Source organism: Anopheles bellator, chromosome 1 (genome assembly GCF_943735745.2).
Source record: "Anopheles bellator chromosome 1, idAnoBellAS_SP24_06.2, whole genome shotgun sequence".
Taxonomy (NCBI): domain Eukaryota; kingdom Metazoa; phylum Arthropoda; class Insecta; order Diptera; family Culicidae; genus Anopheles; species Anopheles bellator.
Window position 1 is genome coordinate 10799800 of NC_071285.1, and position 26218 is coordinate 10826017.

At 50.0% G+C, this 26218-nt stretch overlaps 1 protein-coding gene across 1 annotated transcript; it reads right to left on the bottom strand.

The window, feature by feature from the left end:
* Positions 1-2080: 2080 nt before the first annotated feature.
* Positions 2081-25396, bottom strand: LOC131216794 (uncharacterized). Its single transcript, XM_058211374.1, has 8 exons — positions 25115-25396; positions 16892-17040; positions 11854-12151; positions 11083-11225; positions 5628-5754; positions 4315-4598; positions 3395-3578; positions 2081-2432 (listed from the first exon to the last, which is right to left on the bottom strand). The coding sequence occupies exons 1-8, from the start codon at positions 25394-25396 to the stop codon at positions 2178-2180; spliced, it is 1722 nt and encodes a 573-aa protein (XP_058067357.1). The 3' UTR covers positions 2081-2177.
* Between the last annotated feature and the right edge of the window lie 822 nt (positions 25397-26218).

Below are 26218 nucleotides of genomic sequence, written 5' to 3' on the forward strand. Positions count from 1 at the left end.
CGAGGAAGTTAGTAATCGAATTTAATGCTGACGACCAAAACTGGCTATTGTAAGTTGTTAGGTTGTTGGAAAACAAATGAAGCTTGTTGAAATTTGTGAACTGAAATTATTATGAAAGCACACAACGATCAATCGATGTTTTACACCCATTTGATCGAATCGCGATGCGCCTTGATTGCTGCAATTTGCACTACAAAAGCGTAGCCAAGTTTTGCCCCTTGTGTCTAGTCCCATGGGAAATTTGTTGTTCAATTTGATGGATAGAAACCAATTTAATTACAACGCTTCACTCAACAACACTTGAAAACTATCTTTAAATGGCTTTTAAATCTAATTTCCGGCAGATTTAGCTATATTTTATAAAACTTCCCAACTCGTTATAATCAACCTTTCGGCAAGTAGCCAAAGCGACAAAAGGGCCCTATTCTCACCACTTCGACGACATAGTACCTTACGTTCGGGTCACCCATTCACGACAGCAGGAAAATGCAGCGCCGAAACTTTTTCAATAAATTCTTCCCACAATTCTTACGCAGCACCCACAAAGGAAACCCTCCGGTGGCTCCCTTATCGTTTGCGTCCAAATTTAGCAAAATCCCCACCCAACCCATCGATATTGGTAGCCGCATTTCCATTGCCCGGTCGACCCGACCGGTCGAATAAGAATGTCGGTGGCTGTCGGGGTTGGAAAAGCGACACCCCTAACCCTTGCCAGCGATCGACGTAATGCCGCCCCGGTGTTGGTGGGAACATAAAAAATTATAAAACAATAAAGACAATAAATTAACGGTGATTGTTTCACACTCGCGAAAATTCCCGAGCGCCTCGAGATGAAAATATCAGTTTGAACCCCATCGCTGCTGCTGCTGCGTCCTTAAAGTTAGTTCTTTTCTTCAGAAAAACCTCGTTTTTGTCCGCGCCTTGCTACCGACCGCAATCAGTAGCACCGCCGGCAGCCACGGCCACGTCGGTGACAGTAAATTATGCAAATTTCTATATCGTTACCATCGCTGGCGTGCGGTACACAGCCACCTATCCTTTACGGTAGGCCAACGCTCCTCCTCGCTAGGAATGCTCCTTTCGACGCAGCATCCGCGTCGAGACGCCCTGCAGCACCGTGTCGAGCAATCAGAGGCTCGCAGGGTGCATAGAACCTACGCCCGGTTGCCCTCGGGCCGTGTAGGGCCGAGCATCAGTGCGCTCGTGCGGTAAAGTGATTGTGTTTTCGGGAAACAATTTCCGTCAACTGTGGCACCAAAGAGCGTGGTGCTCGTCGGCTCAGCACAGTGTATGGAGGGCATCGATATTTAGAGAAACGAAAGTAAAATCACTCACTTACTTCTTAATAAATTTTTCACTTTTCCAAACGACTATTGAACTAACGATTATTTAACTGAAACAGACGCACCTATTAAGTTTGTCCTTTTTGCCCGTAACACCCATCGAAACACGTCACTTAACTTTCGGCAGCCTACTGTAACGAAATTTCGGTTCGATCACTGCACAATAGGCAGCCGCAGAAGGCGCCTACTTCCTCTCACTTGCTGCTTGAAAATTTGATGAAACGCTTCGACCGAGCCACAGCCTCCGTTGATGGCCGGCAGCCGTCGAGGAAATTGTTTCCGAGTCCAAAGTTTCCCAATTTCGCTGCGAAGCGCATGTTCCGATGGAATTCTTACCATTAATGCGCTTCATGCTGGGTGGGGCCACTCTAACCCATACGTACACACGTGCATCACCAATTCATCATCCGGTACCACGAAGGAAACCGGAGAAATGGGGACCGAAAATCGGGAAAATATTCGCCCGCCATTATTGCGCCACTAGAACCCGCCGGGCCAAAGAACCGGGTCGGCGAAAGAAAATGCATTGTGCAGGGCCGGTGATCGGCGGGTGTTCAAAAATTTATGTTACCAAATTTCTTTTCCTCCCATTGTCGGATGTGTTACGTTGCTCCCATTGTTCCTTCGGATATAAGGCGCGTTTGCTTCCCAAAAAAAGAGCGAAAACCACACAATGGCTTCGAGGAGTTCGGCGTGGAAAAATGGTGTGCAATTTTATTGCTACTCCTCAGGTGGCAAATAAACTAATCGATTACCGTGGGCCAAATGGCCGCCCGTGGAAATCAATCACTGGCGGGAACGGGCAGGCAGGCGAACGGGCGTGGCCGGAACTCCTCAGCCGTACAGGACGACACCGGGACGGTACGTTCGGGTGGTTTGGACGGCAATCGGTGGGCCCCCCGAGGGCCGCTGCGCTGGAAGTTCCAGCTGCTCGATGGTACGCTCGATCCAGGGCCGGTAGGTGGTCAGATTGGTGAACAGGTGCGGTGCATGATTGATGTCGGTCGACCAGGTCAGCAGTCCGCGAACCGTGCGCCACGTTCGGCCTCCGTTGTCCTCGTCGCAAATCAGTGGTGCTCCGCTGTAATCCTGCAGGGACAACGGGCGTACGGAAATGTGGAATTAGTGACAACATATCAGTTGACAGGGTTAATGAGGATTGTAAAAATGGCAAAGGTCCATAATGTATGCACCAGAGAACAAAAACCGTCATCCTTTTTTCCGCTATGCGCTTATTATTAATTTACGAATGAACGCGATTGATCTCATGCTGAGATGCAGAATGCATTATTTAATTGTAGCTTTGATGCGCATTTTAACATTGATAGCTAAATAAAAGATTCTTTTTTATTACATTGTTATAATTAAACCAATCAAGCAACTTAGTTTGGAATCATACGTTTTGCTCATGAAACTGATAAACAAATAGCCCAAAATAACATATTCTAGCGCAGACTTCAACAAAACTCAAATACTGCAAAACAGGATACAAACGTGCATCCCACTCGAATGTCACGAACGAGAATTAACACCGCAAAACGAACCCGGAGCCAGCTCCAGTCACAAACAATTGACCGTTTCATCAAACAGCTTCCGTATATTTAATCGTCTTAACAGTCTGACCCACTGGTCACACCAGTGTCCGGTCCGGCAGAAGTTGCCCTAGCACCAGGCCACATGGATTGCCATGGATTTCGCAACCGAAGAAGAAAACAATAGAAAAATTCAGAAACTCCACAATGTCCGGCATCAATTGTTCACGTACTCGGCAAAATGCACCCGAAGCCGAACCGAGCCGAGCCTGAGCCAGCCAGAAACCAAAATCGTACCAAACCACAACCGCCGCTGCTCGCATCCGAAATCCGGAAATGTTGGGCACCCGGTCGGAACCGACCACCGAACATGGAATTCGTAACACAAACACACATCGCCGGGACGCCTTCTTCCAATCAGTGCTTTTTGGCCCAAAATATCCCCAAGGCGAGCGCCGAGTGAGTGACTCCGATCGGGACGAGACTCGGAGCTCGGAGGAACGGCAGGCGGTCACTTACCACATCTATGCTACGGTTGCTGGCCGCACCGTAGCCGGCGCACAGATTGCCATCGTGCTGCAGATAGTCCCGGTGCTCCGGCCGGCACTCGGTGGCCGGAAAAATGCTAATATTTGTCGTAACGTAATTAGTGCCATCGGTGGCCACGCTGGTGTCCGGTGTCTTCGGTGGATGGCGCAGCAGTCTGCCCGATGCACAGTACGGTCGACCAGCGGACGGTGAGGTCCACGATTGCGGAAACCCGAGAAAGATAGATAGATGTGCTAATTGAATAAACGAGACGGTCCGCCCGTTGGCAATATTTAATTCGGAGACTTTTGGTCAAACACAACGGGCAATCGGGGTCCAGCAAACCGGGAAAACTTCCGGCGGGAAAGTCCAGCGTGCTCGGATTGCTTCTTCGGAAAACTTCCCGCTGCGGAACGGGGACGCCACCGTCGGATTATGTATTCAATGGAGACAGCTCAATGATGAATGGTGAAACAATGGAAGAATTGATACTGCTAATTATGTTTCGTGTTGCCGATTTTGCTTAATTACGTGTTTTGGCACAGTGACGTAATTTAGTAGTTTTAAAGAATCGAACGAAAAATAAGGAAAATATTAAATGATAGAAAGGCAAGTGGCAAACGGATAATTTAAAGCAAAATATAAGAACCGAAAGCTTGAAAATTAGGTTAAAAAGTTCCGATTTAGCCTTCCAACCAATTCAACACGAAAGGGAAATTATAACGACACCCCCGGGCAGGCCGCTAATGAGGAATCCATTTCATGCTTTCGCCAAATTGTAAAGTCAAACGAAGTCACACCGCAACCACGGCGCAATTCCGGCAAACTTTCCCGTGTCCTTCCGGTTCCGCAGGATCTTCCGATCTCCTATCCCCGACCGCCTTAAGACGGCTAGTAACGGTTCAACTTACGTGCTCCGCCGATGGGCGACAGTAAAGCACCGTCCGGAAGCCCGGTGGGCTCGGCGGTCCTGCGTCGTCGGGTCTATAATTGATGATAAGCAAATAGGCACCGCTGCCGGTGTCCGTTTGCGTCGCCCGGCCCCAATCGGTTCCGTATTCTCGTGCCAACGGTTCCGCCTTCGCCATTCCGATACAGAAGGCTCCACTTCCGACGGTGGCGACGGCTCACGAACTCCGGATGGACTCCCCACGTGTTTGTCTTGCTTGGTACCCCGGACCAGCACCAGCAATGCCTGCAAAATTGTGAATAATTTATTCGCTTTTCCAGCTTTCCGCTCCAAGTCGATCGCCTGCGATACATTTCGCATTTGTGCATTCTGGGCATTCTCGGCCCGCATTACTGTGGCAGGATGCACCTTCCGGAGAAAAGAAACGAGAATGCAATATTCATCAACGGTGGGGGGGGATGGATCCGGAAGAGAAGGAATTTCCTCCCACAACCGGATACCGTGTCATTTCAATTAATTTCATCTTCCGTGCTCCCGACCGGATCGTACGGAGGAAATGAAAGAATCGTTTCAATGTACTACGCATCGCCCCCCCCCCAGGAGCCTCGAGCCTGTCGTCGAGTGCTCAGAATTCCGGAGGACCACCAACCAGCCTCAGCCCCCACCGGAGGGGTGTCTATTGATATTGCACACTTCTGTTTCACAACGCTGTCAACCGGCGTTGTCCGGTGTTGTTGAGTTGTCACTGTAGCCGCCCTTTGATGGCGGCCAGGCGATCACACTGATCGAGGATAATTGTCGAGGAACACGAAAAGAAAGGGATTTCTGTTTGCACTGTCCTGAAGCGCTGTCAACGGTGGTGTGCCGTAAGTCCTTGTGTTGTAGTCCGTTGACATGTCACTTTAAATTTTAGTTATGTCTCCGCTCCGCCGGAGAGGGGGGGGAAACTGCATCGCATGCTCGGAACGGAACACAATCCTTTGGCACGCAACAATGCTCCAGAAGATCAAAGAGCGCATGCAAAGAACGCCAAGTGCTCGCAAGTCGGGCCGGAGTCGGGGCCAGGACACAATCATCTGTCAACGATTTGCCAGCCGCCTCCGGCACCACGCGCCGGGAATGTTTACCGAGACGGGTTAGTGTCCTTTTTATTCACCGCCACCCCCCCCGGGGGCTTAACTGCGTTTGCATGTGTATGTCTATGTGTCTTTTTATCTGCGACAAACGTCATCTGTCACGTCCAGTGTGCTCCACAGAGAGAGAGGTATCCACTTCGGTCTTTGGTCCTTTGCGGGGACCCATACTGTTACCTACAACATTGTTCTCCAGCCGCTCGAAAGTTGTTGCGAATTGGTCCGGAAGCATGATTCTGCTCACGGCGTGCTGATCCGCCGGCCCGTCGGCACCACCGTTCCAGACGTACAGCTCTTCCGGTTTCTTGCTGAAAGTTTAATCAGAGTGCAGAAGGATTAACATGTTAAAATAATTGGCAGGAAACACGCGCGTGGCGAGGTGACGGAGCTTCACACTTCTCAACGTCGTTTGAAGTTCAATCCGAACGATAAAACATCGCCCCAGAGTGTGAGGTCGGCGCACGGTTTGTATCAATTTCAGTAACATCCTTCCCGAGCTGTTCATTATTTATCACCTTAGGAGTGTTTTAATTTAACGGTGGCTTTTCAATTATTAAACAGAGCGAAGAATGTCTTTCCGAGCCTTGTCAAATATCAATCATTCAGTCACCGATACCGAGGTGGAACATTTCTCCATCTTTGTATCCACCATTTGTAACCGTTCAAGGGAATATGTACACTTGTAGTGGTCGCTTCACTTTAAGTTTGCAAATGATTCACACGTTATTTTAGCCCAAATGAGAAACCAACAAAACCCGGCCGAGCGAGTGTGCGGCACAAATTCGGTCCTAGGGGGTTCGGAACCTAATTCCGAAGCATTAGTACCGGCCGCACCCGTCAGCATAAACAAACTAGTGCTCCATCACCAACATCATCGTCCGGGTGCCATCGTCCTGCAACCCACGTGCTCATTTGCTACTAATGTATACCTTTCATTAACACTTCAAAAGCAACGGCACGGGTCCTGGTTGCAATTAATTTACCTATGAAGCCCACCGACCACCGGGCTCATCAGCACCAGCGCACCAGCTTACGGTCGAGCAGTTTCAAGTGACCCAGCAGGGCGCAGGTATTTTGGTATTCAATCTGGTTCATAAAGGACACTTAAATTTAAACGTGCAATCAATTGGCAATTGCTTAATTTGCTTCAGCAAAACAAGAAAAGCGTGAAGAAATGATTAAACGAAATGGAAAAGATCATTCCTTAACCGAGATAACTGAAACGATGGAACGTTTTCACCAGAAACTGCTAAAGACTCTCTTGCCGCTGAATCTCTTGCTTATCTTAAAGAAAATATTGGTAAACGAAGAATAGAACCGGGTTCCTCTGCGGATGATTTAGAGTCCAACCATAATCCTGGGCCACCAGCCACCAGTAATCTCAATACTTTCAATTTTCTCCCCTAGATTGAGGACCTAAAATATCACCGGCAGTACGCGGTGCCATGCTGATAGAAAGTCCTTTCGCAACAAGAACCCCAGGCGGCCAAACCACACATCCGAACGGTGGAAATCCCGGATGGTGGAAACTGAAGTAAAACACTGTCGAGGATGAGCGATAAGGACTTAGCACAATCATTATTCATCTCTCGCTCTCTCGCCGGTACATCTGGCCTCGTACTAATGAGTAACGACGGAAGGACCTCCTCTTCAGATCCACCACAACGGTGGCGGTGGTGGTGAAAAAAAAAACAGAAAAGCCTACAAAAACCCGCAAGCTGATCAGGTATCAGGGGCCCCAAAATGAAGACAAAGGACTGCGCAAATCGTACCCAAAAGGACTACCCGAGTACCGGACCAGTTCGATGGAGCAGCAAAAACCCGCCGAGCGGTCGCGTCTAATCAGAAAAAGGATTTCCATTCCGCACCGTGAAAAACTCATTTCCCGAGCACACGGCCTACAGAGGACCAAACCGTAGCAAATGAGGCGAACGCGTGGCACGCTCAAAGCTGCCGGGGACCGCCGGATGAGCTGCCATATTGCTGCCACAACACGGCAACAACATCGCCGGCAAATGGCAGCACCATTCCGTAGGTTAGCTCGGCACAAGTATATTACTTTTAATCAATCATTAGTAAAAGCAGCTTTCATTTGTCTTTCCCTGGCGCTCGGCCTCTCGCTCACTCGGCCGCTCAAAGTCATTCACCGACCTTTAGTCTAGTGCCCGCCGGATTCGCGCCAGGCTCTAGAAGAAAAATGACGGATATAAATATTCCTTTTAGCAAGTATCCATTGTAAGCAAACAAATGAAAATAAACCTCGTCCTCGGTTCGCGAGAACGAGAGAGCCGAGCCGGGCGACATGACGGATTCCGAGATGAAACGACAAGGATCCGTCCCGGGGCCGACCCCCTCGACCGGGGGCCTTATCGACCAGTTACTTCGCAGCAGATCTCGCGGTCGCCGTGCCACACAGAGAGACAGAGAGAACCCACTCGGATGGAAGAGATTCCATTTGTCTCCGCGACCGCAGCCTGTAGCCGTTTCTTATCGCACGCAAACGATGGCCGAGGACATGTGGTCGTTGTGTGTTGTGGTCCTGTCACACGGCCCATTTCTGCGCGTTTGCTGGCGTAGGCACCCGGACATCCATCAAATCGTGTCCGGGGGTAACACTGTGCCGTTGGTTAAAGCACGCGTATCGAAGGATTAGTTGTGCCGCCGGACAAATTAATGTCCGTTTTTCTATTCGCCAGTGGCCCACAAAAAAGGCAGACTGGTTTATGCTGTGTGTTTTGCTAAAAATTAAAAATTTAAGACCCTTTGACGGAAACCATATTTGATCTGATCTAGTAACCTTAGAGGAGCTTCGGGTCGTGAGTGAAATAAACTTTTTAAAGTTGACAATTATCCACTATTTTACGAGCCCCAAGATTGTTATATAAACTTCCGATTAAAGTTACGCCGTAGAACCAAATATAAAACTTCTATCTCCCTGGTGCATTTCCTTAACTATCGGCACATGCGACTGAAGCGAGCACCATCCCGACACAGCCTGTAAACATTTATGAAAATTATACCGGTCCTCTCCCCATAAAGATCGGAGGATTAAAATAAACTACCGTAAACTCTGCCAGCCGTTAGCCGCCTTAAGTGAGCCCACAAGTGACTTTTATTGCCTGGCACATCGGGCGCTTCTTCGCTCCGTATCCAAGAAGCCCATTTCCACACGGTGCGCTGAAGAGCACTTACCGCTGCGCATCCTTAGCCCGGCAGATGTACGAAACAGGAAAAAAATCCCATCACAGAGCAACAAACAAATAGCAAAACAACGGGGCCGGGCGGCTGGCGAAAAAAGCACCGCACGCGAAATGAACCAACTTCCGCGATTACATGCTATAATTAAAAAAGTTTTGCACGTTTCCATCACCCAAAGCGGGAGCGGGCAAACTTTAACCCACTCGCGCAGACACTGCCCTCTTACTATTCTTCGGAACCGGAAGCTCCTTCATTTCCACGCCACTTGACCGCCTTCTTGGGAAGGAACCGGAACGCCACCGCCGCGAGCGCAAAAAACTGAATTAAAATTAAATGCGTGCCGAAATCTTCATCACATTAGGGCGCCTGTGCGCTGTCGATCCACTATGCAATCCGGCCCGTCGTTGCAACTGTCATTTCATTTGCTCTCTCGCCTACTTACACGTTGCTAGCAACAACTGATTCCGAAACAAGCTGGACCCGGGGACCGATGCATCGGCTGCATTACATCGCTCCTTGGGTGCGAGTTGAAATTAAATTCTTCGTGTGATTGCGAAACGTGCAATAAATTCGCCATCCAAGAAACGGGGGCCCACCGTAATCCTTCCGGGCACCGGCACCCGGAAGTCGACAGAAATCCCCCGTAATTGATGGAAACGGTCAAACCCGGGCAATAAAGACACGGGGCTTACGACTCATCACGAACTGGCACGGCGGCCGACGGTCGAGAATCGCAGCACACAAAGCGTCTGTCTAATTGTTCCGGCCCCGGGACGCATTTCAATTTAATGCCGCCCACCTTCGTCCACGTCCACGAGTGTTCGAATTGTCTCCAAATGCTGCGCCAACCGGTTGGCCGCTCCGTCCGGGATTCGGGCACAAATCACGCCACCGATAGCCAACCGGGACACGGGACGGGCGTGTGTCCTGAAGCCGCAGGACAATGTTCTTCCGAACCCGGCCACACAATCTCTAGGCTCTTGGTGCCAGGTTGGATGGCAAATGGTGCCCACCACACCCACGGTTCCGCGGATTCCGTTGTTTGGGCTTTTGTTATTTCATTCGGACTCTGGACCGTCCGACCTCCGGGCCAAGACCCGATTCACCGGTGTCCATTTCATTACGTACGATTATGTGGTTTTCGAAGCCGCGCGCACGCTCCCTGTTGCTGAAACCTCCAGAAGTCTTCACGTTCGTGCCGTGCCGTTTTTGCATCTTTTGCAGTCACGGCTCGGACTCGGACCGGTGTAACGACGCGGTCCGTTTATGCCGTTGACCGTTCCTTCCGGACCATATAGCGAGTGAGCATATTTTCTGCCCGGCTCCTGGACGGTAGCAGCAGCAGCAGCAGCAGGAACATGATTGCTCCTGTTGGACCAGCAACGGACCGGGTTCTGGACTCAGCCAACTTCTGCAGGCTGCTGACCGGTACGCATCCGGTACGGTGCAAGTGTCATTTATTTAAAATTCAAATTAATACTTTCATGCAGGTCCCCTGGTCACGGAGATGCTGGCGGCTACCAAAGCTTTGCTTGGCCGCTCATTGCAAGATCATTTCATTTGTTTGCATATTGAATTGTGTGAGGCCGTTGCGGGAGAAACGGTCTCATATCCTTGGGAAATTCGAAGCAAATCGTTCCCCTCGGTAAAGTTATTGTTTGCGAAACTCTATCGGCTTCGAGGATTACATAGTAACTCTTTCGTGACACTAGTTTAAATGATATAAAAATTGTTTAAAATATGTTCAGAATGAGAATGTAACGAGTTATGAAAATATCACAAATAAAAGGTATGAAAATTTAACAAACTCAAACCGAAAGAAAGAAAAATAAATCAACTCTGTCTGCGGTAAAAAAAACCAACAACCACTTTAGTAAACACCGACCAAACGTAAGCATTTGGCGCTAGGATTAGGAAATGGACTAAATTGAATGTCACTGCTGCTGCAGCAAAGCAGCAAGGAGCTTAATCTTACGAGAACCATTTTAATACACATCTCAGCAGCCCTCTAAGCCCGGCACAATGCTGTCATGACGTTCCTGTGTCGTCCTACCCGTCCTGGGACCCCCTGGGCTGGGGAGGCAGAATCCGTGTTGTCCGACGCTACTGCCACTGTAATAACAATTTAATTTCCCATCACTGCGTGCTACAACTTCAAGTGTGGCTAACCAACGACCCGAGCGGGGAGAAAAATTGTCCAGCATTCCAGCATTCGGACCACCCCCGGGGCGGGGCGGAACGCGAAAATCTTCATAACGTCCAGCAGCAGCAACGGCAAAAGTGGTGGAAATTGTCCGTATGTCCTGCAGCTAGTAACAAGGCAATAATACAGCAATACCTAGCAACTACTAATACTACTACTGGCTAGGATTGGTGACACCGGCACCGGGCATGACCCGAAATAGGGACAATAAAGCCGCTCATAAAATGGTACTTACTTTATAACGCAGACTGCAGTTGTTAATATTACACTCGGATGGATTAAAGCGCCAACGCAGACCGGGTGCCTCGTTTCAATTAAACCGACCCGGTACAGCCAGGGAATTATCGTCCGTTGGTCGCCGTTGGAAATGGAAATTTGCTGCAAGGGAAAAGCGAGCGAAGAACGGTGAGTTCAAATACCATTTAAGGGACATGGGGTTTTGCTTCTTTTTTCAATTTGCTTCCGCTACTGCTCTCGGCGCTCGTTTGTTTGATGTGCTTTTCTGGATGTCCTTTACTTTTTTTCTAAGGTGGGCCGGCTCCGTGCGGTAAGGGAATATAAATTAGCATTCCCCTGTGCTTCGGTGGATTCTGGATGGGGTTTTCCGCACTCTGTGGCCACTTCACGAGCGCCAGGACCTCGAGCTGCTGAGTCTCAGCGTGGAAAGTATACGTAACCGGTATTGCTACGGGCATTGTTAACTAACAGAGCGACTTGCACTTTATTATTTCTAGTTGGAATAAAAAAAATCTAAGGACTCGTAAAAAATTAAAAAATTAGAAAACAAAACTAAAAGTTAAAATCAACTATCGAAAGAAAGTGAAAATTCGCATGGAAACAACTCCTACCGGAACGGAAAACCCTCAATCATTATGACCTCCGTATCGATCGAAGGTGCTTATCGGTACACCCGTGCGGTCTTTATTAATTTTACCGACAACCTTCCTAGCAACTACCCTTCGGGTGTCTCTAATGGCCGTGAAGGCTTCTCCGCCACGATACTTACAGCGATGGCATCACGGTTGCAGTACTCCGCCAGCCGGTCACGAGGTGAAGGTGGACCCCCACCGCTAGTAGTGCCCGCCCGGCGTGACGGTACATCCCCAGAGGCAACGCTCGTCCGGGAAGATAGCTGCACCAAGCGGCCGGCCGATGGATGAATCAGTGACGCCTGGGGTCCGCCGATACGTCGTCGTCCTTCACCATCCGACGTCACCGCCACGTTCTCGAGCGTCGCCGGATCAATCGAACGGTTGAACTTCTTCTTCCGGCAGCAGTGCTCCCGGCACGAGCTATGAACTCTTCTACTGCGAAAAAATATGGGGAGCAAAATACGGAGGGGAATCTTAAACCACGGCACGGCACGGGATACGAAAGGATGTCGTAAAACCGAGAATGACCCAGCGCGTCTGACGGCTGCAGCCGCCGCCCACCACACGAGGCGATACAGGAGAAACATTCCATCATCATTAAACGCCCCATAAATGGTTAATTGCACGCATTATCTCCAGCCAGAGGCGTCGACAGACGGAGGCGCTATCGGCTAGCTGCTTGACCGGTAGCTTCCCAGCGAGCCCGGGCCGAGTCCCGGACCAGCAAGACCGAACCGATTAATGCTACGAAACCCTTGGCGGGCACTTCTATTTAATTATCTGCGCGCGAGATACTCCCTGCGTGTGCCATGGCGTGTATTGGCACTCGACTTTGTCCGTTACTTCCTCTTCTGTCCGACGGCACAAGGCATGTGTGCGAACAAGCTCAATTAGCAATTGTAGAACCCCCGGCTTCTGTGTCCCGTGCGCGCGTGTCCTTGTGGCCGTATAATGTCCGACCGATGAACCGGTCTTCGGAGGGCTTTTCTTACCGGAGGCAGCGTGCTCCGTGATTGCGTACAGCATGTTTGACATTATCACGAAACTCGCACTTTAGTGCCCCGCTGTCCGGACGAGGATAGCGGACATTAAAATCAATATTAAATTTATCTCGCCGTCATTAGCGGACCGGCGTCAAGTGGCCGCTCGTTGATCGTCTTATGGTCAATGGTTAGATTAAACCATAATCAAGGCGTAATGGATGGGTCAACATTGTGGGGGCATTGTAACGTCCGACTCCGACTAGGTGCTGTTGAGGAGGAAAGCCTTTAGGTCCTTTGCTCCTGTACATTTTGCAATATACTAGCCCACACTAAATCGGACTCGTGCGGGGTATCGAATGCTCCACAGTGAATTTTGGGGAGAAATTTGATCCGCTCCAATGGGTCACCACCTGGTCACACTAAATCGGACGCAGCTGCGACCTTCCGAAGGACTCCGATTCGTCCCAATTATTCCACCCTGGCAGCGGCCGATATATTCAATTTGGCGCATGTAAGTGCAAATCACTTTCAAATTCAGCCCCATCGAGTGACATCGATCCCCTGGCCGCCGGGCAGGGGGCCTCGATCCTCCCCTAAAAAAACCGTGCATCGCACATAGCATAGAAAGGGCTGCCTGCCTCGGAAAGGGATGCCTCCGTCTGACTCTTTGCGGAGATTGAATGGGATTGATTTATTATTTATGAATTAATTAAATTGATATTTGAACAGCAATCTGGCAGCGCCGAAGGACGAACGAATCGGACAGCACGATGCGGAGGATGCTCTCTGCAAGCGAGAGAGAGAGAGAAACAGTAAAGCAGCAACGGTATATCGGAACCGAAAACGGGTCCGTTCGTCCGCTTGGACCCGGGACGCATGTGCTGCGTAAGGATGATGTACGGTGACCTGATGTTTTCCATCAATCCCGTTTATCGATGGTGACCGTAATCCTCGGTCAGGATCCGGTTCCTTTCATCAAATCAAAGGCTGCCAATCCACGCGCTATACGCACACTTTCCGGTCATGGGAGGATGGGAAATGGATTGACTTCCACGGCCGTCACAGTGGGACAAGCTTCGGAAAACAATCAATGTTTCGCCACACATTTTGAATAAATTTATTGAAATTTGATGAAACCATTTTATAATGAAACATCTTTGCCCGGCAATAGAAACAGCTGGTGGAACTTGTAGAATTAAATTTTAATAAAACTTTCACCATTCCCAAACAAGGAATAGAATTGCAAAATTGCAGATCGAACGTAGGCAATCTTTCTATTATTGTGAGTAGCTTACCACCATTTTGGCATCGCTCCGAGGCCAGTGTTTGTAATGGGTCAAACATAAAAGAGAGCGCACACTGTGCGTGGCACGTTTAGGCCCCTGCAAACACCGACGTTGCCCATCAATAATTATCCGGAAGGACGCTCGGCCAGCCAGCCCGCAGTGTTCAACCACCACGACAGGATGCCATCAGCCCACCTGTCAGAACCTGGTGATGGCCACGACGATGATGGGCAGTGGATGCGAAGCCAGTCGGCTTCCCTGCCGTTTGGTGATTGTGAATTAAAGCGAGTGCATTAGGCACATAAGTGGCTGGGATGCCGTTGGGCGCAACAGAGCGGGGACCGCTGGCCGTTGGTTCGACAAAGTTGTTTTAACGCCACTACACTGGCCTGATTCCGACGGGCTCGACCTGGCTCCGAGTTAATCCAACCATCCAGGATGGGTATTTTCAGTTGTGTTTTTTTTTTCACTCTCGACCTCAAAGCCCCCCCTTAGCCAACGAGTACCGGAAGAGGACCCTTCTGAGCCGGGTTTTTGCACTTGATCCCTTGTTGATGGCTCTCGTGCGTTGGCCGCGTGCAGGCCTATCAACTGCAACGACGATGCAAACCCGTGATGGACGCGCTGTGCTTATCGAGCGAGAAAATTGCCAGCCAAACCCTGCGCATCCTGCACGATGCACGCCCCGAACGCGCGTGTGTCCGCGTGTGAGTTATGCTTTTTTGATGATAATTTATGACCTACGCTCGGTGCCCATAAGGACACTGGGGCGCGCGCATGTAGTACGTGTTCAGCAGCGCCAAGTTGTTTTAGGAAACAGTTTACAGCGAGCACCATCGGGAATTGAGTTTCAAAAACTCCACCATCCTCTAAGAAGAGTGCTTAACCTATGCTGCCCAGAACACGTGCTTGTTTGTCTGATGCAATTTTAATGCATTTCAGATTCAGATAGCACGGTGGTTGAGATGAAATTCAAGGAAGCACCTTTAAGACGACATTTCATCAACCACAGATAGCATCGTCCGCACTCGGTTCGGTTTCATTACCACTGTCCTTCGCCGAACGATAACGATAAACCCCTGAATGCATGCAATCTTCAATACATCCAATTGTGGAGAAGTTGAAAATTAATTCTACCATGTTTTCATCGTTGTTTGGAACGTTGTTTTAGTTGATATTCAGCAGTTCTAGAGTAATTAAGTAACAAACAGCTACAACATATTTTTTATAAAAATTCAAATCAAGCAGCTTATCCACAAATGAAGGTTAAGGAAAAACGAGTTGACGTGTTGATATAAATTCACGGATTTCGAAGTTTCCTTCAAAGAGCGGTTGCCTAAACACCATCCCTGCGGCGGTCCGCCAGCACACTTGCGAGCTAATGGATAAGAAATAATAATAATCAAACACCCATTAATTCGCTGCCAGCGCAAACAACAAGGCGCGTCGTTCGTGTTATCGCGCGCCACGCCACCAAATGCGGGCCTGCGAGCGCATCGTCGGAAACTGCATGTAAACTGCATCGGCTTCCGTGCCGGCCGTGTCCGTTCGTCGGCGGCGGTAGCGGCGGCGGCTGGTGCATAAATTTATGGACTTGTAAATCAACACGCGATCGCTGCCACCCGGTGGTGTGCACCCGGGGCAGCATTAACGCGAGCCCATCTCGAAGGATCACGAGGGCCCTGGGCGCGGCGCTCTCTGCTGTGTGGCAGCCGCTAAGCAATCAATTTATTAATTTCACAATCAAATCAGCCAACCCGTCCCCGAAGGGACCGGAATACCGGCACGCAATGCAGCCGACGCGATGACGCAATCAGGATCCACTGAATCACCGGTGCGGAAGGATCTTTGTCTGGGCCGGGCCGGCACAAGAAACCAGTCCCGGAGCTGCTTAAACGGTAGCCCTTGTCGCGTTGAAGCAAATTACTTATGCCATTAATTCGAGGCTTATTTGCGCTAGAGCGGAGGGCTAGCCGGGCCAGCCCGAGACTCACACACCCCATTAGCATCCAATAATTCAACATTAGAAATGCAGACGATAAAGATGGGATTGATCTTCGCGAGGTGAACACTTCACCCGGGAGAGTAATGGTATTGTGGCACAAAGATTTACGTTCTGGCACGGTACAATGTGTTTGGCACGTAGTTACTCACCCGAAGTGAAACTTTATGATGTGGTCATCTTCTGTAAGAGGGACGTTTAAAGGTGTACTCTCCGCGACACTCCACTACAAATCTCGTTCTCAACAATAACCCACATTGCAAGCTTTGCGCAGATCTATGCCGCTTTCTGTATGATTTGCGCGAACAGTATCTTGGCCATCGTTGGCGAATGCATTCCACCTTCCAGCGAGCATTCAAAAGCAGATTGTGTGATGTTAGACTCATTTGTTAAGGTCTTCCCACTCAAGGGCCAACGTTAGATCCGTTCCACAACACTCTCGCCACATCAATAAGGCTACGCGTGGTGTCGTAGAGGTTTGAGGTTTAATACGGTTATAGATAATGGTTCGTAGCATCACAGTCGAAAGGACCATCGCGCTCCTGAAAGCCAAACCGGGCAAACCGGGATGTTAGTTGAGCAAGCATTTGCATTCATCCCTAATGGACGCATCCCTAATCTCGGATGGCGCTACACACAGGGAACCTCCGGCCGGTTACGGTGTCGTGTGCTCCAGCAGGGGCGTCTAGGACCCGAGTGTCCTAGTGTTTATTAACATTCGCACCACAGACGCCAGACAACATCGAGCATTCAGCCGCGTCGGTCGTGAAAGTCAGCCAACACTGCCAACAGGTCGAAGGTCCTTCTTGCCGAGTGGGACATCTACTTTGTCACTCATTAGTAACATGCTGCATATGCCATCCACCCGCCCCACAAGCCCAGAAACGGACAACAGACTTACCTTTTCGGTTGGATGTAGTTGAGCGGCGAAGGGCTGGAGCTGGCCAGCAGATCCTTGCACGAGTACGTCTCGCAGTCGCAATGCTTCGTTGTCACATTGAGCGTGGACGAGTTCGCGAGGCAAGTAATTAATTCCTGCGGTGCCGGTGGCTGCACCGTCGATTGCACATTCGTCAACAACGCCGCCGACGAAGGACCGATGCCGCACGATGGTGTTCATTAGTGTGCATTCCGTGTGCCGGTGAGGGGAGGGACAATAAAAATACATAAAGACACAGAAATAAGTAGGAAACTCGTTAAAAACGTCGGATGCTATCATTTTACCGTTGGGTATGAGCTAGGATCAGCCACGACGACCGTTAACAGTAGGAATTCATAACAACTAACAATGCGATGTATTCATACTGTTAATAGGCGTCAGTGTATCAGTAGCGTTTGTTTTATTAAACTGAAAGTAATGCAACACTCGGTAATGGCGTCCATTCCGTTTTAAGTGTTGCAGTGATTTATACGAAAGCAGCACGCACATTTAGTACTTCATTAAACTGTAAAGGACACAGCAAAAACAGGTAGCATCGGGGAAGCAATGAGAGACAATAAATCCCACTCTGCGGTGCACTCCGGCACGCCACGTTAATTGAACGGCAGTTCGATCCGCCTGTTTCTGTATTTTCGTTCCTCACAACCTGACAGCCGATTGACGAGTTGCATCCGGGATGCACCGAACGTCCGATCCGACCGGAGCACGCGATCCGTGTGTGAATAATGAGCAGCACCAGGTACGGTAAGTGCATTGTTGCACATTCGCACATCCACCAACCTCGGCAGGATCGAGCCAGGACATCATCACGTACCAAACATCTGGTGGTGGCGGTTTAAAAATAACGAACGCCACCGGACCAGGGTCCTTCGTGCGCTGAACGTAAACGAGGCGACCGGGCAAAGGCACAGATATTAATAATCTTCATTAGTTGTGCCACATATTTCGTCTTTTTTGTTACTTCTGCCTCTCTCTCTCTGTCCGGCTGGCGTGGTTCACAATCACTGTGCTTCGGACTCCGTTTTTCTCCGAAGCATCGTCTTCGACAGAAACATAAATCCTAAACAAATGAAATCATTTTCGTTCGGTGGCGACGGCGCACCGCGGATCGTTCGGTCCCGTAATCCTTCAGCTGCGTCGAGGGTTGCATCGAGGGTAATAAGATGACAAATTTATCAACTGGTCCAATAAAATGTTGAACCCGGAGCCGAAGACTAATCGTAAAATATTACAGCTAATGCGCTCGGCAGCGAGTTAATAAATGGCGCACAGCCTGGTCGAAGGGCCTGGCTGAGTCCGGCGGGACGCTCGGGGTATTAAGTATTGCCAATTAAGGATCATTACAGCTCGCGTAATGGCTGGCCCCGCATTTATTTTTTTGTTCTTAAGGAATCCAATCCGGCCGCGTCTTCTGGCACGATGATCGGTGCGCTGTGTAAATGAACGTTTCACATCGTTCGCGGTCCTGCAACATTATTTTTGGCTCCCGACCCAACCCGGCGTCGGCATTGTCTCGTGCCGGTGTAATCGATGTTCGCAAATCGTTTACATTATCGCCACCGGACATAATTTACTGACCTATACAATGGAACCGCATCCAACCTTTCGGATGTGCGCTTTTTCCGCGGCCCTTTGAAAAGCCCTAATTATCTGCCGATATGCCGGACGACGAAGGACGCCTGTCCGCCTGACCGTTGTGTTGTTTTGCGCACGACGAATGTGTAAACACCGTTTTGCAATTTTCCCCCTCCGACTCCACGGTGCATCCGCGGTCAGTCCCCGAAACTGGCGCACCGCCGCCGCCGAACTTGGAGCATATTTTCAATTTTCCATCTGACCACGCGGACCACAACCGATCCCGAGAATGGCCACGGGCCGCGCTGACACGGAACGGAATGTCGAACAATCGTGCGCCGCTCCGGGGGACACGTGGGGCTCTCGCGCAAACAACGCGCCGGGCCAGAAATCGGAACCACCGTGGCTTCCGGCGATGGAGCGGCATTTCCTTTCTTCTCTCTTTTATTTCGGCGAGTTTATTTTGCGTTCCAGCCGCTAGAAGCTAGCTGATGTCCTGGCTCCGGAGAGAGGATACGGGGCGGCGCGCGAAAGGGCCGTGAAATCAGCGGCCAAAAACGTCAGATTCATTATTGCACGCTGCCCTAAAACAAACTCATGAATAAATAATTTACATTTTCCACGCCCAAGCTCGATGGCTCGCCAATTTCCATCAATTGCAGGCCACCGGCCAACGGGGGCCCGGTTTGGACAGGCCACGGCTTTCGGGCTGTCGATTTTCATAGCCGATTCCCGGAGCAAACAATCTCGGAGTGCCGTGGCTTGGGGGGCATGTGGTTTGGGTGATCCTGGCCAGCTTCATCGCATCGGCAAGTTGACACTCCAAAGCACGCCGGTCCGTGCCGGAGTCATTGGGTCGAAAAAACGGTGTGCCTCGCTCAATTTTGTCGATAACCAAGGGCCACTGGCCAGTGGGGATTTAAAAATGAAAAGTGCCCTCATAATAGAATTAAGCAATATTCAGCACGCGGAGGATGTTGGGGGAAAAATTGGAAAAAGCAAACTGGAACCAACACATTGACTCGAAAAAGAAATGAAGTGAAATGATAACATTAAAATAAATAAAGCTAAAATGGCTTAAACAGCCATCTTTATCATATGTGTATTATTAAATTAGGTGATAGTTTTTAATTGTTTGTAAACTACTGTAATAAGTGACGACTAACACTCACTTGTGGACTATTTTTGTAAACATTTAATATTTCCTATCTTGTATGAGCTTGTTTAATAATTTCTAGTACAAGCGGTTAACGATTATTCCTTTTCCATAACGCACCACTCATGACGTGAAACGATTGAACATCCTTTTAGTAAACAATTAGCAATTTAACAGCAATAGGGGGCCCTATTTCGTTGAACAAATTAATCATGCAAACCCTCGGCACCCTCTCGTGGCACGATACGGAAAACATAAAAACCGGGAACCGAACCGGATTCGTCCTGCGTCGACAGCGACGGGCGCCCGGTTGCAAATGAATCCGTTTGACAGGCAAACAACATCCAGCGACAATTGTTGACAACCGCTCAATGAGAACACAAACCCACTCTAACCCTTCCGGCAGTCGCAAGGCCTGGCCCAGTACGCAATTAAACCGGCTGCACAAAAAAACGAAAAGAAAGCTTTTCCGCTTTTCAGCGGTACACGCGGCGAGCGCACGGATCCAAAATGGACACATTTGCTGCGCTTGCAGCATCCGGGGGATCCGTTTCGCAGCATGGGTCATGGTGGAGCACCGTACTGCGACCGTATTGACCGTGTTCCAACAAAGCGTTACCCCGTAAAGGGCCGTCGCCTGTCTGGCGTCTAGTGGGGCCGGTCGGGTTCCTGCCCAACACCGGCCCTGGAAGATGCCCAACAATGACGACCATTCAGTGCACCGCTGTCCAGTGTATGTCCCCGCAGGGCGGGCCTTGGTGGTAGACTAAACAAAGCACCACAGGCCCGGGGAATGCCCGCAAACATTTGGGAAAAGCCGCCACAAGGAAACCCCGGACTCGGCACTCGCCAGCCATTGTGGAGCCATTTTTCCGGCCCCGCGGGTTTCCAGAAGGCTCCAGCACCGGCTCCGGCTGGTCAGTCGGGCGCAAAACATTAGGGGCTCGCCGGGAGCCGAAGCCGAGCAAACAGCAAATTTGCGGACACAAACACGCACACATTCAGCCACAAGCTGGTGGCCATTCAGTGTTGCGATTGTTATCCCCGAGTAGACCCCTGTTGTCGCGGAGGCCCACAAAAGGGCTCACGGCCGCAGCAGGACGCAGCGCAGCAACCATTTCGTTGATTTATGAAAAATAAAATGTCAGTAAATAAAGCTTTGAATCGTGTGTCCCGAGGAGTGGCCAGATTTTTTGAATTCAACGTTCCCCGTTTGGCATCGGGCAACGGTTCGCTAATGGCGATGGCCGTCATTTCGGGACTTCCTTCTTTTTATCACTCGGCAGAGGTCACTGAACGCTGATGTTTTGCACGAGACACAAGACCCAGCGGCAAACTGGCGGCTCAGCTGAGGCTCCGAAACGGCCACTACCGTTAAGTGATCGTTAACATTATCCCAACCGCTCATAACTTATGTTCGAATCGAGAAGTTAACTTTAAAGCACGCAGCCCCCGCTGAGGGGCTAATTTACGTTTCTGCTGTTTTGCTAATTTATTAAACTGTCATTTTATTAGCATTGTGCTTTCTTCCGGCCGATTATTTATTTCGGCGTTCTTTCGCCGAATCGAGAAGACAGAGCAGAAAATTTGAGTATTTGTTTTTGCGGAGTTTGCCAAAATCTGTAAGCCATCATTTAAGGAAGGGAGCAACGAAGCGCTACTTACTCATCCAACCGCAGGAATCCGGTGGTCACAAGTTGCACCAGATGCCGACAATCTGGTTGTGGTTTCGGAATGGTCATGGCAGAAAGCACAAGGTTCGTAGCTTCTATTGGGCTGGCCTTTTCTTGCGCTGTTTTGGCCTGATCAAGATTCGAAAATAATTATCCCTATCCGAGAACAATTCATTTCTTTTCCCCGGCCGGCTCAGATCCTTGAAGCAGTCAAGTTACTTACTGTCAATGAACCCAATATAAACATCATCAAAGCCTGCTTCAATCTACACTGAATCGCGCTGCAAATCTTGTATTCACTACTTTTGGCACTCGGGTCTGTAATCCTCTTCCTCATTTTCATGATCGTCCAAATTCGACTAGAACCTCGGCAGAATGACGAACCTGTCCGTGCGCCCGTCCCGCGTTTTCAATTAAAGCGACCTCTTTCTTGAAATCGAAATGAAATCGATGAAAGACTCTTCTCCGCAGGTTTGCAGAGATTCGACTCGACGAAAACACGTTTGGCCCATAAAATCAAATTCGCACATTCGCCGGCTCTCTCTCTGTCTCTCTCTCTCTCTCTATCTCTGTCTTGTCTGGCCCTGCCGGATAGCGATAGAATCGCAGAAATAGAAGCAGGTTTGCTCGCTACGGCCCGCTATCGCTCAAACCATCAGGTCAAGGACACAGCAACATTGCCAAACGTGGCTGCGGAATCCGAAAGCAAAAACCGTGGTGTAATGGAAGAGGCCCAAAGAAAGCAGCATCGGAAAGAGTGAGAGAAAAACACAAGAGCTAAATTCTTTTAGGACCTGTTCGAATCCGGCCGTGAAGAAAAACAGAAATATGCAGCCACACACACATGCACACACGTCGTGGAGCATAATTAACGCCTCTTATGAGCGATCGCCTGAGCATCGCGGACCTGCCTTCTTTCATCCCGTGTTTTATACCGATGATTAATGAACGACCGATAAGCCGCTGGTCGCCCTCGGCCGTTCCGCGCAGGAGTCGGTGTGTCCACCCCTTTCAAGCACTTTTACCGTAAGCAGAGGACCCGGACCCGGGCCGGAAGGTGACGATGACCATAGGCGGACTTTGGCCGGGCTGCTCGATTCGGTTCGGTTCCAACCGGCCATCGACGGTCATCCGTTTTGGGGAGCACTAGCACCACCGGGCACGTACGGAGCGGATCTCTCCATAACTGGCCAACAGGGCGGGTCAATGACAACGACGAGCGCGCGCCAGCCGATGATGCCACCCTTTTCTCCATTACTTTTTGCCACGTTCAGCGGCCGGTTCCGTTTCGCTGGCTGTCATAAAATAAAAACCGATTACGAAACGGGTGCCAACGGGTGATGCGCGGAGACACGAGAGATCGACGACTGGAGCACTCGCTGCTTCTTGGCGATCGACTGTACGGACGGATTAGCTCCGGTGAAGCACCACCAATGGTTAGCCCCTGAGCCCTGTGCTTAGGACAAAAATTGCCATGCGACTGACGAGTCCGGTAATCCGGCGAGAGATTGAAACTGGTGTCTGTGAGAGTGTACCTTGGCCGAAGGGCCGTCAGCCGAAACCGCAAAACCACACTCCACGATCGGTCACGCCGTGAGCTTCCCGTACGTCGCGCTCCTTTTCAGGCTTAAGCAGGAATTACGCGAATAGAGCGTTCACCTGTGCGGTGATGGTCATCTTGCGGTGGCTAATCCAGCCAGTGTCAGGCGTGTTGACCCCCGGCAAGGAACTCTCATCTAAGATGCGATCCCAGCGCCATTCGGCGACTTTGCCGGCGTAGTTTATCAATCTGCCGAAGATCTATCTCAGTGCCGGACGGACGGATTAACGTGTTCGCGATTCTTCATTTCCGTTACGCATTTTCATGTTGCCTCGGGAACCTCTCCCGAGATCGTATCTTCGATACATCATTATATTTCAATTAGCCTGGAGGTCCGCTAGTCCTCCGGGACCCGGGGGCTGCACGATAAATTATTCTATCAAAAACCGGTCCAATCCTGACAACCTGTTGTCAAATACAGTCAGTCAAACCAGCGGCGATTCCGCGATGGCGCAGCTACCGAACCGAGCAGCGTTTATTCATTCGTTGAAGTGTTTTGACAACAATCCACCGACCGTCCATCAACCGCCCGGCCGCCACGCTCCGCCCCAGACTTCAGAAATTAAGCTGTGACGTATTTTATGTCCTACCCGGCCCGGGGACAGGCAGATTGACAAATGACAAAACGACGATTATCGATCGCATGATAGGACAGCTCCCGGAACGGGGAGTCCCGTCGGCCCTACCTGTCCTGTCAGCTGGCATCCGACCGTGTCCGGCATTTGCACCGGCCAACGGTATGCAAATTCGTGGCGACATTTTGCCTAATAGTTCCAGTTTTTTGCTCAACTTTACAAGCTTGTTTCGCTTCTTTATCCAGCCAACCCAACACCGGTAGCCTTTCGGAAAGATGGAAGAAGAGCGGACCCGGCCAAGCCTGGCGGAGGGTTCAACACGAACAGTCGGCTAAACATTCAGTCCAAAACAGTTCGCTTGTAAAATTGTCACGAAGAATAAATATCACATCAATATTGGGACAAAAGAAAAAAAGGCTCGACTCTGGCTCACTCGGAGCAGGAAGCGCAGAAGAATTGGCACAAAACTGTACCGGTTTACCGGTGTCCCGCTGGAACAATAAATTCAAAATTAAAAAACCCAGACTACCCAGGCACGTGGCCTGTCCCATCCCGGAACCGGGGCCGGCACAAAATTCCGGGAAAATCGTCCTGGTCGTTGTTAAAAATTCTATAAATTTTCAAATTTCCTCACGGGACCACCACGGGTGCTGCCGATAGAGGAAATTGCGTATGCAGTCCGGAACACGCTGTTTTTTGGCGTGCACCGGAAGCTCGTACGTATGTGTTGGGGCCGATAGTAGAGAAAACTAAACTAAAAATAGACAGCAGCGTGAGGTCGGCGCAGCTCTAATCAATTCGTGCGAATGCGTTTTCTTCTGTGTTTTTACGATGCACCGCTTTGAATGTTTAAATGGCCCGTTCCGGCTACGGTAACGGGTTGTAGAAACAGCAAAAAAAAATGGCGGAATGCTAGGCCAATAAATGTGTTGTCGAATTAAATCAATCGCCCGTTGGGATATATTGGCTTTGCTACAAACATGGCACGATCGCGATTGGGATGCAACAAATTATAGTTTTTTCCACGAATATGCTAATTTTCGTACCACTTTTGGGAACCGTGATCAAGGCGGAACTTCACTAAAGGCTTGGGGTCCATGCTGGTGGGTGCTGATTTATGGAAACAGATTAACCGAATGTCGCTCTAGAATTGGCTCCAATCAATGAGAGAACGGGCTCAACGGTTTTGTTTCGAATGGACCCAGAGTAAAGATAAAATGAAGAGTCTTTCTTTGCCGAACAAAGGCACCAAATCATTAGCTACCAAGAGCGGACCGAACCTGGCCCGAATCCGAAAGCCTCTCGGCACAATAATGCTTGTCACACGCTACAAAGTTAGAATAAAAAATCACCGACCCATTCCGGAGCCGGTTTGGTAGTAAAATGTTAACGCATTTAATCGAAGCCACGCCAACCCAATAAAAATCACCACAAGAGGGCAGCATAATGGGCGCGGGTTTTGGGGCCTCCCGTGCCGTTGATTGGAAGCCAATCACACACGAGCCACAAAGGTTCGTTAGCCACGAGGTGAATCTGACAAGAATTGGGTGCGCGTTAGGGACCGCCGTAGGCGATCGACGAACGCGTTTTCTTACTACTACTCACAATTTCATTCAGCATATCCGCCAACAGGATCAGCCGCAGTTTGGAGAGCTTCGTGCGGTAAACGTTGCGCTCGGACCGGGAAGCTGCCGATGGGCGCGCCGGCAATAGAAGCCTCACCGGCGGTGGTGCCGCCACTAAGGCCGGTGATCCGACGCCGGGTGGTGGTGCTGGCCCCGACGCTGTGACCCAGGCCGCCGGGGGCACCACAACGGTGTTCGCATAAATTTGTAGCGAAACGCTTAAAATCACAGCTAATCGCATTATCGTCGGTGAAATTTGCATCTCATTTACATGCGGGTCCACTGCGGGAATCTTCGGAACCTGGGCCTCTGTTGTTATTGTTTCTTCTCTTGCGGCAGATTTTTTGTTTCGTCCTTTCTGATTCGGCCTGATGCCCTACTTGAGCAGCGGGTTCTGCAGCCAATCACCGTTATCCTGCCACGCACCGGTCCAGTCACCGGTCAGCGTCTTAAGTGCCGCCGGCCGTTTGATGATTTACTTTTCTTGTTGCACCACCGTTCGGGCGCGCAACAACAACAACAACAACGATGGCAACCGACAGGTTGTTGTCTTAACACACGGAAACACTCTGCCTGCGCTGGGACTGCTGCCGACTTTTGAATGCTGCCCGCGGGTCACGTGAAAATAAGCCGGAGCCGGCCGGTGAGTTAGCACTTGGAGGTTTACTTTTCGGACCACTTCTACGAAGGCCCACGGCCACGGCGGTGCAAGTAAAAATATTTCGTTCCGACTAATAAGAAGCTCCTCTCTGCCTCTCTCTCGGTTCCGAAAAGACACAAAAACCGTCACGCGTGTAAACCGTTATCGGCGAAGAAGGGAAGACGGGCGGCTGCTTTCGAATTCTGGGCCTTAATGGTGCATTTTTTTCGTGCACCGGAGAAGCGGAATCGAAAGAAGGACGTACGCGTACGATCGATCACTAAATAAGATCCGTCACTCTACGATCAGCACGATTGTAGCACGTCTTTCAACGGTTTTGCTGGATCGTTTAACTTTCAGAACGCAATGAGCCGTAATTTAGAATTAAAAAAAACACTTGATGAAAAGTTGTCCAACACTCCAGAACGGTATCTTCGAACCTGC

Bases quoted from the DNA above. Each gene is read 5' to 3' on its own strand.
- LOC131216794 (XM_058211374.1), bottom strand. From the start codon at position 25,396: ATGCAAATTTCACCGACGATAATGCGATTAGCTGTGATTTTAAGCGTT. The intron at 12,152-16,891 runs GTAAGTCTGTTG...TTTTCGCAGTAG, and splicing joins AACTACATCCAACCGAAAAG to AAGAGTTCATAGCTCGTGCC. The intron at 3,579-4,314 runs GTAAGTTGAACC...TGCATCGGGCAG, and splicing joins GTCGCCCATCGGCGGAGCAC to ACTGCTGCGCCATCCACCGA.